The sequence below is a fragment of the Necator americanus genome, chromosome I (assembly GCF_031761385.1).
Source record: "Necator americanus strain Aroian chromosome I, whole genome shotgun sequence".
Lineage (NCBI taxonomy): Eukaryota > Metazoa > Nematoda > Chromadorea > Rhabditida > Ancylostomatidae > Necator > Necator americanus.
Genome location: NC_087371.1, coordinates 12549451 through 12562955, shown reverse-complemented (window position 1 = coordinate 12562955; position 13505 = coordinate 12549451). Strand labels below are relative to the sequence as shown.

At 44.0% G+C, this 13505-nt stretch overlaps 5 protein-coding genes across 8 annotated transcripts; 3 read left to right on the top strand and 2 right to left on the bottom strand.

The window, feature by feature from the left end:
* Window positions 1-805: 805 nt before the first annotated feature.
* Window positions 806-1210, bottom strand: RB195_005299 (uncharacterized protein; the record flags this gene model as incomplete). Its single annotated transcript, XM_064177712.1, has 1 exon — window positions 806-1210. One exon carries the CDS (start codon window positions 1208-1210, stop codon window positions 806-808), a length of 405 nt encoding a protein of 134 aa, XP_064034828.1.
* Window positions 1211-2321: 1111 nt separating this feature from the next.
* Window positions 2322-5429, bottom strand: RB195_005298 (uncharacterized protein; the record flags this gene model as incomplete). Of its 2 annotated transcripts, XM_064177710.1 has the most annotated exons (3): window positions 2322-2511; window positions 2570-2673; window positions 5355-5429. In XM_064177710.1, the coding sequence occupies 3 exons, from the start codon at window positions 5427-5429 to the stop codon at window positions 2322-2324; spliced, it is 369 nt and encodes a 122-aa protein (XP_064034826.1). The 2 variants fall into 2 exon arrangements, with proteins under 2 accessions (XP_064034826.1, XP_064034827.1); XM_064177711.1 differs by lacking the exon at window positions 5355-5429 and having other exon boundaries at window positions 2570-2613.
* Window positions 5430-7561: 2132 nt separating this feature from the next.
* On the top strand, window positions 7562-10447 carry RB195_005297 (uncharacterized protein; the record flags this gene model as incomplete). 2 transcript variants are annotated; one of them, XM_064177709.1, is made up of 2 exons in its annotated part: window positions 7562-7654; window positions 9383-10447. In XM_064177709.1, the coding sequence occupies 2 exons, from the start codon at window positions 7562-7564 to the stop codon at window positions 10445-10447; spliced, it is 1158 nt and encodes a 385-aa protein (XP_064034824.1). The 2 variants fall into 2 exon arrangements, with proteins under 2 accessions (XP_064034824.1, XP_064034825.1); XM_064177708.1 differs by having other exon boundaries at window positions 7628-7654.
* Window positions 10448-10458: 11 nt separating this feature from the next.
* Window positions 10459-13120, top strand: RB195_005296 (uncharacterized protein; the record flags this gene model as incomplete). Of its 2 annotated transcripts, XM_064177707.1 has the most annotated exons (2): window positions 10459-11084; window positions 11209-13120. In XM_064177707.1, 2 exons carry the CDS (start codon window positions 10459-10461, stop codon window positions 13118-13120), a joined length of 2538 nt encoding a protein of 845 aa, XP_064034821.1. The 2 variants fall into 2 exon arrangements, with proteins under 2 accessions (XP_064034821.1, XP_064034823.1); XM_064177706.1 differs by having other exon boundaries at window positions 10752-11396.
* RB195_005295 (uncharacterized protein) lies at window positions 11510-13120 on the top strand (the record flags this gene model as incomplete). Its single annotated transcript, XM_064177705.1, has 1 exon — window positions 11510-13120. The coding sequence occupies one exon, from the start codon at window positions 11510-11512 to the stop codon at window positions 13118-13120; it is 1611 nt and encodes a 536-aa protein (XP_064034822.1).
* Window positions 13121-13505: the final 385 nt, after the last annotated feature.

Genomic DNA, 13505 nt, shown 5'->3' with positions numbered 1-13505 from the left:
TTCGAGCGTTCCGGAGCGCTGCTTTCTAGAACAAGTTCGATTGGAGCGCGCTAGCCTTGTGCACACGCCGCATCTTCCGGGCCGTTTTTTTTTTACAGGAATTAGGAAGGAAACGGATCACCCTTCTCTCCATAATCTACTATCCTGTACAAGAATACTCCACCGGAAATCCGTACCACCTCAGGTTCGCGGGGTGATGCCCTTTAAAGGAGAAATCGAGTGTCACCTGCACCAAACAAACCAACCACGCCATCAATCATTTTGTCTGTCTCATGACCTTGTCTGTTTAGGGTCCACTTTTGAAGTTCCTTAGTTGGGAGAAAGAGTTTTAACCTGGAATCTTTCTAGAAAGGTTGATGGAACTACTATCAGACGAAGGATTGATAATTTAACTTGAAAAACTTCTGAAGAGGGTTAATTACGGAGTTTTTGCATGATCGGCCATTCCTCTTTGCAGCTTATTTCTGAATTTTTGACACAAACACCTCGAGAACGTCGCTAGTGGTAACCCAGACCGTCATTTTCTTAAAGGTATCACCCCAGGAATCTGAGGTGGTGCAGATTTTAGGTGGAGTATTCGTATACAGGATGAGAGACTGCGGAGAGAGCGACTACGGAGATGCGGCGCCGAACAAGATTGACGCGCTCCAATCGAACCTCTTGTACAAAAAGGTGCGCCAAAACGAATGAAGCCGTATCTTCCGGGCCGTTTTTTACGGCAATTAGGAAGAAATGGACGGAATCACCCTCCTCTCCGTAGTCTCCCATCCTGTATACGAATACTCCACCTAAAATCTGCACCACCTCAGATTCGTGGGATGATGCCTTTAACTTTGAAGTCGTCTTCGTTGTAATAGTGTCTCTTATGATTCCCCGACACCGGAATATGCACGTAGTTCATTTTGAAATCTGGGTATTCCTTGATACGAATACACAGTAGTCTAGCAGCCTCTCCGACATACTGGGTGCGTATAAAGAGGGTCCCGGATGATTTGACAAGATTCTTAGACTTCCTGAAGATAATATCCAGACAACCCCTTCCACCAATGGGTTTTCCGTACCCGAAGAGTATCAGATACGGTTGTCCAGTCCTCATTAACGACGATGCGTGGTCATCGAGGTACGTTCGCGACCCCGGCATACCACAGGACCCGTAAAAGGGCGGAGGAAACGCAAAGAACTCCGGATCACCGGTCCCCGATACACTCATGGAGCACTTGTTTAAAAACACCCCAGCTTTCTATGTGTGTCGGCTTTCAGAGAGAAAATGAATATGGAACAGGTTCGCACCAGATTTCGTATTAAAATGTGCCCCAAAAAGCACTGTTGAGCCAATTTGTCATCAGTTTGAGAACGATAAGTACCAAGAAAAAACAGTCGAAGATGCTTTCTCCATCCACCCAGATATGTATTTTGCACGTTTTGCATCCACTCAGAGATGTATTTTGCACGTTGATGCACAGTTTTTGACAACTTTATTTGTAGACTTTCTACTCGTCTATCAAACTGACACTCCGTTTGTGTTTCAGTTTTGTTTTGTCGGAATCAATAAAATCGGAAAACCAAACTATTACTATCTTGTACAGCGAGGAATTCCATTTTATACCAAAACTGACAAGTTGGAGGTAGTTTTTGTTTCTGGATGCATTTTTAGAACTACCAATAATTAATTTTGCAGTACCAAATACACAGAATTTATCCACAATCCAATAATATGTCTCTTTGCTGTTGTTTAAAAATTAAAATTGCCATCTTGCAATGAATTCCTCCAATATTTTCCTTGTTTTCTTTGTCGTTTTCATGTCTCTCTTGCTTTAGCGCATCGGGTGAATTGAAAAAAAAAACCAATGGCAAAAACTCTCTCTTCATTTCGCTTGTCATCTCATTTTACATCTTAAGAAAATTTAAAAAATAAAGAGTTTGGTATTCAACACAATGCCTTAAATGCGATGCAGAAAAGAGTTCGCCTTCAGTTTAGAACTGTTTGAGGTTTATGCGCACGGTGTGCGGCCTACATGAGCACATGATGACCCAGTTGATGTATCAAGTCAGTATCTTATCATTCCAGCCGATCTAATACAAATTTCATGAAACTTTTTCATGACAATCATGAATGAAAAACTTGCTTGACTCGGGCGATTTTGAACCACTGACCTGCAGCTGGAGCTCCCGCAATTACGCTACAATCTCCCATTGATGAAACGAGCACAGAAACAAAATTTTAAGAAATACATGCAACTATTCTGGACGATAGAAAGCACTTTTGCAAAAGTTCCACTTTTATTTGCGTTCGAAAAGATATGTTTATTAATTATTCTTCGTCAACCTGCATAAAGTGCTGGTCGCCGTGGTGGTGCGACGAAGACCGGCGGTGGCGGTTTTACGACGACCGGCGGTCGCGGTGGTCTGACGATCGGCGGTCGTGGTGGTGGGACGATCGGTGGTGGTGGTCGTCCGACTACTGGTGGTCGTGGTGGTGCGATGACAACCGCTCGTTTCAGGCGATGAACTCTGAACACGAAAGAATATGTAAGAGAAAATAATCAAAATTGACTTTTCTTGTGCTTACATATTGTCGCCGTCGCTTACTTCCTTTACAATAGCGCACTGCATCCTCAGAAACAGGACACACGAAAGAACAACAAGAGTCGTTCTCATCTTCAGCCACAAAGCCTAAATTATGTCTTTTATCGAAAACTACGCCTTAAAAACCGGATAGATTGATGACACGAAGATAATGACTATTAGTGTAGTAGATCTCAGAAAAATAGCGTGGTGATGACCGACAGGCACTATGGCGACTGCTAATTTGGTATGAAGAAACGCCTTTAGATTTTAGAGCACACAATACTTCGGTGAAAAATTTGAAAAGAGGAGAATTAGGCCTGTGTTGTCAGAAAGGAGCGATGAGTCAAAATCACTTGTCAGCATCAAATCCTTTATAGGAACCGAGACACTTTAAAAAAAAAACAGCAAAATTGACGAATTCGGAAGAGAAACGAACAGATATCGATCATGAGACTCTTTCCAGGCAGATTAATTAACATTGTGTACATCATCTTTCGTATAGGTTTGACCATTGTTTCGACTTCTTTGAATTTGCAAATCTTCGTGAAATTTCATTCACTAATGACAGTGTTTTTTCTCCGGTGCGAATCATCCTACGAGAACTGGAAACGGTCAGAAATTTTTCGTGAAGGAGCTGAACATTGGAAAAAGGCCGTGACATCACAAAATTAAAAACAAATTTTGAGTGCATAACTTGAAAACGCTTTTCGATAATGTTTGCAAAAATTGCACAACGTATTTGCTGAAGGGAAACTTGGATCGCTGAAAATAGCTGACCACTTACTTTCGGAACGGTTTCGGAGCTGTGGTTATTAGCCGGCTTAGTTTACCAACTATAGTAGGGGCAAAACGATATGAAACGATTGTTTAAACGACTGCGTTCGAAGCTGTGCGCTGGAGCTGGGATCGAAGAAGTTGAGTTGGTGGCACCATTCTGAACTGGAATTCGATGGTTCCCCACCACTTCCACCGCCCACTACGAACGCAGCAGCTTAAGCAACTACACCGTGCTTCATGTCGCTTTGAGTTTACTCTGCCTGTGTAGCTCTACAGCTGTTTCTAAAGGCTTTGATGCTACCTGCGTAGTATCGTTGCCTCTTTATCTACATCATCCTTTATGTGGGTTTCTATTTAGTCTGACACCTAAGAAGCAGCATCTATAGCATCTTTATCCTCTTGCGGGACATAGGCTACGAAGGACATGCACACTGTACCCTTAGATGTTACCCTTTAGTGATGCGATGGTCTCGTGTGCTACTAATGAACCCAGCTCCTTCATAAAGCGCATAAAGTGCACGACGCTGATCAATTCCAGTGGTGATGCCCCAACGCGTTCGAATTTTTTTGAGAGCAGTATGACCTTTACGACTGCGCGTGTAGCCTTTCAATGACTTGTGGAGGTTAGGCATGTTCTTCAAGTCAGTGTTTTTATGTTTTCAGACAGGTCTGGTACTATTCGAGGAATGAAATGCTTGGTCGGAATTAGGGGCGGAGTCGAACCTTTGATCGGTCGAGCAGCCAAAGTGGAGCCTCCTACTGGCTGCGTCACCCCGCTTCCATTCAATAATTTGGTGCAGCAAGAAGGAATTTAGATTCGAAGACACATTTATGTATGGGAAAAATTTTGGTAAAGAAAGAGATAGGATCAGTACTGGTATAGAATACCAGTCTGAACGTTCGGCTAAAGCCGGACTTCGGACCTTCTGTGGTGTTCGCTTCGCTCCCCTTCACTGATCAGCGAAAATCAACACTAGTGCTCTTTCTGAGAAATTAGACTTGTTTACCTCTAACAGACTTTTTTTCATCTTTTTTTATAAGCAAAGGTGAAAGATTTCATATTTTTATTTCTAAACGCGTCGGTTCTATATTTGTAGAATATTCAAACTTCAACTTCAAACACTCCCTACCAATATAATGTAGACACAATTTGAAAGTATTACTCGAATTAGTCGAAGAATTTGAAAATATTACTCGAAATATGGATTTTCTTCCTGATTTCCCCCAACAGTTATCACAGAATGATGTTTTATATAAAATGATCTGAACGACATCATCGTACTGATAAAGATAACGTTCCTCGTCAGATCATGCAAACTCTTAGCTACTATTTAAGCGGCCGTTTGTATGCGCGTTTTCACTTTCTGAAGAACTGAGGAGTCGTAGAGGTGAAAAGCAACGCGGAAAATGGATACGACTATGAAACGTCCCATTTATCTTTCGCGCGTAAAGTTACTGTGCGATACTTCTACACCACGACACAGGAATTCGACGCTGTGCGACCTATCGTACCCGATTTCATGGATATCTGAAGCCAGGGCACCAATCCGACGTCGCTGGACCCGTCGCACCCTCTTTTTCGAATTTCGTGACACACAGACAAACACACACATTCACATACACAGACTAAACTTGTTATTATATACCAGCCTGATCGTTCGGCTAAAGCCGGGCTTCAGGCTTATTTTGGTGTTTCCTTTCAGTGTTCGCTTCGCTCGCCTTTATGGTCATGATCATGGCACCGGCGCCAGGTGCGACGGGTAAGCATAGATGAAAGACTCTATGGTTTTTCCTAAACGCTCAGTTCTATATTTGGAAAGCAATCCAGCTTAATTTCACATCTATGCTTCTCTCAAACCTCCCCAATTTAGAAACATTATTCGAAGAATGAGTCTCCTCCGTTTTCAACTATTAGCAACGAATGATGTGCTAACGTGGAGTGACGTGAATATCACTATCGTTGTGGTAAAAATGACGTGCTACGTCAGATCGCGTAAACTGTTGGTTACCATGTATTGCATTTGATTAGCCGTTCGCACGTGTGTTTCCTCTTTTTGAAGGATGTTAGCAGCATCAGAAGACATGCTGGGAAATAGATATGCGAAAGGACCATGGAAAGCCATTCTACCGCGTTGGGACTCCCGCGCACTAAAACGACGCAGTAGAACTCGTCTCTCCCCACTCTATAGCTTCCTGGCACCGGCGCACCATTTCAACCTCGTTGAACCCGTCCCACCTCATTTTGCAGCTGTCTTGCTCCGGGGAATGCTGCTCCACGAATTCGACGCCGTTTTACCCGTTTCACCCAATTTTACCACGTTGAGGTTCCAGCGCACCAAACCGACGCCATAGTATTCGTCTCCCTCTCTTTTTGGAATTTCTTGACTAAGACACACACATACAGAGATGCACACACGTGACAGAATAAGCCCGTTATTATATAGCATGATAGCTAGCAAATTTAGGAGTATACATTAACAAAAAAAAGTTTACTTACCCTCACTAACATATGAGAGAAGCTTACTTGCCTTATCAAAGCCAATATAGATAGCTGCAGAGTTTGGGAAAATGGTTAAAAGGTAGAGTGCTCGTCTATCAGGTGCATGGCAATGGTTCGGCACCTCACCGGACCAGAGTTTTGCATCATTATGAAGTATTTTCGTGACACACAGATAAACACACACACATACACACACACGGATTAAGCGCGTTATTATATGGCATGATCATGATCATGATCATGATCATACTAGTATGCAGTGATCTTCCACGGATCCAGGATATTGGGGCCTCGTGGGTTTGGTGCGCCGGCGCCACATAGCTATAAAATGGGGCGAGACGGGCCACGTCGGTTTGGTGCGCCGGCGCCAGATAGCTATAACATTGGGTGCGACGGGTCCCACGGCGTCGGCTTGGTGCGCAATAACTTCGTTTCCATGCGGCTAAAGGTGAACGGTGTTACAACCGTTTCATAACCGGTGCCACTGCCCGTGTTACGCTTCTCCTCTATAACTCCTCCGCCTATTTATTTCCTTCCAGGTCTTGCTCATCTTGCTACCATGGTTTCTTAAAAAGAAGAGGGAAACTCCTGCGAATGGCTGCTTAAAGAATAGCGAACAGTTTACATGATCTGATGTGGAGTGTTATCTTTATCAGTACGAAAATGTTGTTCACGTCATTTTACGTTAAAACATCATTCTGTGATAATTTTTAGGGGAAAACAGGAAGAAAACCCATAGCTCGAGAAATGTTTTCAATTCGTGTCCATTCAATGTTGGTATCGAAAGAGTGTCTGAAATGTCTGAATGTTCTTCAAATGTAGAAATGACGCAAACAGCAGGAAAACTGAAAATTTCCGGTTAAATTCATTTTGAAAAAAAGGGCAAAGCGTTGTCAGAAAAACACGATTCTAATTCTGAAAATTCTTTCTTGAAAAATTCTTTTAATATTTCGTGACTGACTGAAAGTCAGTCACGAACTACTAAAAGGAGGGTGTGACGAGTCCACCGGCGTCAGATTGGTGCGCTGGCGCCAGATACCCAATGAAGCAGGTGCGACGGGTCCACCGGCGTCGAATTCCTGTGTCGTAGTGTAGAAGTATCGCGCAGTAAATTCGCGTGCATGTCGCAAAAGAAAAATGGAACGTTGCGAATGTTTCATAGTCGTATCCACTTTCCGCGTTGCTTTTCACCTCTACGACTCCTCCGTTCTTCATAAAGTGGAAACACGAATGCTAACTGCTGCTTATATAATAGCCAACTGTTTACATGATCTGATGTAACTACTAAAACGCTATCTTCATGAGTACCATGGTGTCATTCACTTCATTTTATGTGAAACATCAGTCTGTGATAAGTGGTGGGGGAAAGAAGATTGAAACCTATACTTTGAGCAATGATTCCAAGTCGTGTCTATATTACATTAGTAGTGAAGAAGTGCTTAAAGGTGAAGTTTGAATGTTCTACAAATGTAGCACTGACGCGTTTACAAACAAAACTATGAAATCTTCAGCCTAAATTTCCTTTAAGAAAAAGAAAAAAAACGTTGTTAGAAAACACAATTCTAATTTTACAGAAAGTCACTATTATTAATTTATTTTCATTAATCAGTGATGGCGGGCGGAGCGAACACCACAGAAAGTCTGGCTTTAGCCGGACGTTCAGACTGGTATATAATAACCCGCTTGGTTCGTGTGTGTAATTGTATGTGTTTGTCTATGTGCTTCTTCGTGTGTCACGAAATTCCAAAAAGGGAGAGAGACGACTCCAGCGGCGTCCGATTGATGCACCGGGACACGAAAGCTACAAAGGTGAGTGAGACGGGTCTCACGGCGCCGAATTTATGCGACGGTGCAAGGAAGCTACAAAATGGGGTGGAACTGGCCCAACGGCGTCGAATTGGTAGATAAGCACCGGAAAGCTACAAAATGAAATGGGATAGGTCTGCTGCGCCAAAGTGGTGCGCCGTGGTGCAGTAGTTACTTCATACTACTTTATTTAGCAAGAAGTAAATGAGACGTTGTAAACCGATCAATAGCCGGTGCCACTGTACGTGTTGCGTTTCTATGACTCCTTTCTGTTTCTATTTCCCAGCATGTTTCCCTGAGATTGCCAATATCGTTTCTTCAAAAACTAGAAACACACATGCAAACGGCTGCTTAAATGGTGGCCAACACTTTACGTGATCTGACGTAAATGACGTAACATTTTTATCATTACGATGATGATATTCACGTCATTTCATGTTGGCACATCATTTCGTGCGAAAAGTTGGGGAAGAAGGAGACCTTCACCTCGAATAATGTTTTCAAAATGGAGATTTCAAAGAAACGTAGGTGTCAAATTACGTCTGATTATTTTCCAAATGTAGAACTGACGCGTTTAGGAAGAAAACCATGCAGTAATGCCTGCAGTAACGTTTTACAGGTCCTAGATATCAGGGATTCTCATATTTAGTAAGGTGGAGAAAGGAAACAATACGAATTGAAATAATACGTCAGCACCAAACCTTATACAAGAATGGAGGCCATCATAAAAACAGCAAAGATGACGGATTTGCTTGAAAAAGGTCATATTTCGATAATGGAACTGGTTCCAAGCAGAGGAATTCACCATAGCCTTAGCCAAGTAGCAGAATATTATTGAAGAGATGGGGGAAGAGGTGAAAGCTTAAAAGATCTATCCGAATAAATGATTAAAATGATAATGAGTGTAAGTAAAATTGATAAATAATTTTTCAGAGTTATCTCGTAATAAGCCATTGCACGCACCCATGTATCAATACTTCCGAGTATGAAGAACACATCAGGAAGTCATAAACAACACCTTCCGTATCGATTTACGCACCGTTCCTACTTTTTAGGATTCTCTTCTTCGGGAAATTTTGCTACATCACTCGATGGTGGAAGCATTTTTATGTTCAAATCAACCCATGAAACTAAAAATGGTAACATTAAACCTATGTATTTCCTTACTCTTGGCTATCTTCGAAAAAAAACAAATGTGACGTATTGAAATAAGAAAAAGATCAACTGGATGGTATCCACTCAAAAACGGATTATGATGAATACTCTAGTTATCATGGCCTTCTGTATTGCAAGAATTTCAATAGTCCTCTAAGCTTCAAATGGCAAATTCCACATAGTTGAATATTGAATCATCTCTCCTTCCGAAATGTTATATTTAGTCTAGTGCCTTTAACCATTGTTCCCTCGATGAAAATGAAATGAAAATGCTCCTCATAAACATGGAGCACGAATTGTATTCTCATCGGATTTTCCCAATAAACGCTCCCAACAATGAGGAGTCGCAACATGGCGACCACGGCAGCCAACGTCTGATCTCGCGTCTCTCCAGCCGACAACAATCGCGTCGAAACCGCGTCGCAACATTGCCCACCCGAATACGAACCAGTCTCTCCCTAGCCACGATTCTCGATGTCGTCATTGCCGAAAATGAGCGCACAGCTCCGCCGAAAAATCGGAATCGCACGCAAGCACTCGGCATAAGCCCTCATTCTCTGCGAAGAAGATCTCAAGGAAAATGTTCCCGAATTCGTCTCAACAGCCGTAAACGACGATCTTCTCGACTACGCTGAGCTGCAGGACACCCACTACGAATCGCTATTCACGAAACTGAGAAAACTCGAGGACCTCAATCAAGAATGGACCACCCTCATGACCAAAGACCCCAACGAAGTAATCATCTTCCACGACTTCATCTCCAAGTATGGCGATTACCGCGATGACATACAGAAAGCAATCAAAGCACTACAACAAATCGACAGCAGTGGGACTCTCATGCAAGAGGAACTAGAAAAAAGAGGAATCGCTCACACTTTCAACGCGTACTCGACTCCACATCCACAAGACAACAGTAACGTCTTCCACGAAAGAAGCAAAATGCTAAAACAAAGCGCCTCCGCCTATCCATACCACGAAGGACTCCAGCCTCCACCGACGTCCACCTATCCCCCACTACTCCCTTCGACCGCGTACCTCCACACGATCTCTCCGAATGCCTTCAATCAACCATTCTCTTCAACCATCTATTCTCTATCTCCTTCGTCGACTACCCATCCCAACGCCACTCATCCCACGATTCAACAGGAAACACAAAACCTCAACTACTTCGACGCGTCGCTGCTCACCCGTCTCGACCTCCCTTCATTCACAGGGAATCTCCTAGAATTCCCAGAATTTTGGGCTCGATACCACGCCCTCATCCATTCCAAGTCAACACTATCAGGAGCAACCGAATTCTCCCTCCTGAAAAGCTGTCTCAAAGGACGAGCTCTTCAAACGATTGATGGCCTTCCAGTCACCGATGACAACTACGCAATAGCCATCGATATCCTGCTCGCTACTTACGACAACCCGTCCACCCTGCGCCATCTGATCTATACGCAGTTGTCGAGTCTTCCGCAGTGCGACCCAGATGGCAAACAACTACAAGACCTCTACTTGAGAATGCTTCAACTCGTACGACAGTACACCGTGATCACGCCATATTCACCCGAGTTCGCACTAGGAGCACTATTGTACAACAAACTTCCGCGTTTCGTCAGAGCAAGAATTTACGACATGACGGACAAAAGAACCTGACACCTTCTGAGATGATAGCGCTGCTTAAACAGATCGTAAGAAAGGAATCGACGTTACGACAAATGGACCTTTCTACCACTCTGCATCACACATCGTACCACATCTCCGAGAAAGTAGGACGCCAACTACGACCAATACACATCCAGCAGCAGGACAACCAAAGCAGAAGGACCACGCCACAACATCGCCGAATAGTACGATGCCCATTTTGCAATCGAACATCCCACAATGCCATACAGTGCCCCATCGTTCAAACGGCCAAGGAAAGAAGGAAATTCGCGAAAACCGGCAGAATGTGTCATAAATGCCTACAACAAGCGCACAATCAGCTGCATGTTACAAGTGTGAATACCATCACCATCTTTGCTTCAAGATCGCTCCCACCACGGACAATTCATCAACCAATCGCAGACCACACAAACCCACATCTCCTCAAAACCAGCGTCAACATAATGATGAACGCGTCACTCACAACACGCACTCTAGGCCGAGAAGCAGAAGCAATACTCGCAACGAACAATCACAAATTCGTCATCCAATACGAACAACCCATCACGCTCATCTTTCGGACGGCACTCCTGAACACAATAAACAAGACACTGTCGGAGAATTCCAAGAACCCTCCTCATCATACACTGTTACCGTAACCTCAAACAACGACAACCACGATGACATCCACCAAGGGAATTCAATCCTTCTTATGTACACAAAGGTCACACTGATGAACCCAGAAGATAACTCACAGTCGTGTTCCTGGACAGCGGATCATCTCATTCATATATCACAACGGACATCGCCACCCAACTGGAACTCCGCAAAATCGAATCAGAGGATATCACCGTTCACACATTTGGAACGTGTCATCCCACGACGATACCATCACAGCTCCACACGCTTCAACTCCAACTTGAAGACAACACTCCATACACGATTTCCGCACAATCACTAACAATTCTGACTCAAGCACTAAAGACGCCCGCCATTGCTCAAGACGAAATCACAATCACCGTTCAAGATGTCGTCATCCCAACAACGTCATCAACTCCTGAGATACTGATAGGCATGGATCACTTCTGGAATCTGGTACTATCCCCATCTTTCTACTCCATCGTACTACCAAATGGATATCATCTCCTCAACGCACGTTTAAGAAAAGTCATATCAGGCAAGAAGCTCACTACTCGTACAATCAATTCAGCAATCAACGAAATCGCTGACCACCCAATGAGTAGAACTCACCTCGACGAAATGGTCGAACGATTTTGGAAATGCGAATCTCTCGGAACAGGAGACGAAGCCACCCGCTCAGACGACATCACATGTCTCGACTTCTTTAACAACACCACTCGCTACGATGAAACAGAACAACGATACTACACTCGTCTACCATTTAAACTCGAACAGGAATCAGTACCGGACAACTTCGACCATAGCTTCGCTTGCCTACGCTCGAACTGGAAGACACTATCAAAGAAACCGGAATACCTGGACAAATACAACGACATCATACAAGACCAACTTCGAAGAGGAATCATCGGGAAACTTCCTTCCAGCCAGCCATCTGAGCCTGGTACCTTCCTGTCCCACCATGCTGTCATTAATGAATTCAAGAAGCAAACCAAAATCCGTCTAGTGTACAACGGTAGTGCCCGAGTACACAACGCTCCCAGTTTAAACGACTTCCTTTACAGAGGGCCCGTACTGTTGCCGGACTTGAGTGAAATACTACTACGCTTTCGTCTTGCTCCCATACTACTTATCAGCGACATAGAAAAGGCCTACCTAATGGTTGGCCTCGAAGAATGCCACCGTCGCTTTACAAAGTTCCTCTGGCTGAAGAACCACCACGAACCACCCACAGACGACAACTTGGTCATCTACCACTTTCTACGAGTTCCGTTCGGATTAATATGCAGCGCATTCCTCCTCGCAGCAACAATTTACCTACATCTCACGAAAACAGCAACACCACTAGTACACGAAATCTTGGAATCGTGCTACGTCGATAACATATTCCTTTCCGCTAACTCTACTGACGAAGCCATACAAAAATATCAGGAGACGAAAAAGCTGTTCACGCTGGCTGGAATGAACGCCCGCGAGTGGACATCTTCAGACACATCAGTTAACGCAACACTCTTGTCCCATGAAGAGACCAAGATGGAACCAACTATAAAAGTGTTAGGACTAACATGGAATATTCCCACCGACACAATCACCGTTTGTTTTCCATTTCTCCAAGCCCAAATGGAACACCCCACCAAACGATCAGTACTCAAAGTCGTAGCCTCGATCTACGACCCCCTCGGCTTCATCTCTCCATTGACAGTGGTAGCAAAAATATTCTTACAAAGCCTATGGAAAGAACAAATGCAGTGGGATGAACTGCTTCCACAAGGGAAACGAAAAGAATGGTCCCACATCACTTCGACGTGGACTCAGCCCTATCTGGAACTTCCTCGAAAAACACTTCCAACACTCACTTGGAATTCAGTCGAAATTCACATATTCACAGACGCATCACGCAACGCCTACTGTGCTGTAGCCTACTTGAGAATTGAAAACTCGCAGGACGTCGACACAAGACTATTAATGGCGCGAGCCCGTCTGGCACCACTTCACAGTACCGTAACCATACCACGACTTGAACTTAGCGCTCTCACACTCGGATGACACTCATGAGTCATCTCACAAAGGAGCTCAAAATCGCTACAAATCGACTATATATCTGGTCTGACTCTGAAACCGCACTACAGTGGACTAAAACGCCATCAATTCTTCATGTGTTTGTACAGAACCGCGTAAAAGCAATCCGGAAAAACGCACCTAGCTCCATTCTCCGATATGTCCCCACAAACCTCAACCCAGCCGACTCCGGTAGCCGAGGTTCCACCATTCAAGAACTCATCTCCAACAACTTGTGGTGGAACGGACCAACTTTTCTCCAGTCTCCCGAGAACGAATGGCCGCTAGACAAAAGCGAAAACCCGACAACGTCTACTGTCGCCCATTCTAACTCAAATGCCACCACGCGTGACGATGACTCACACATCATCGA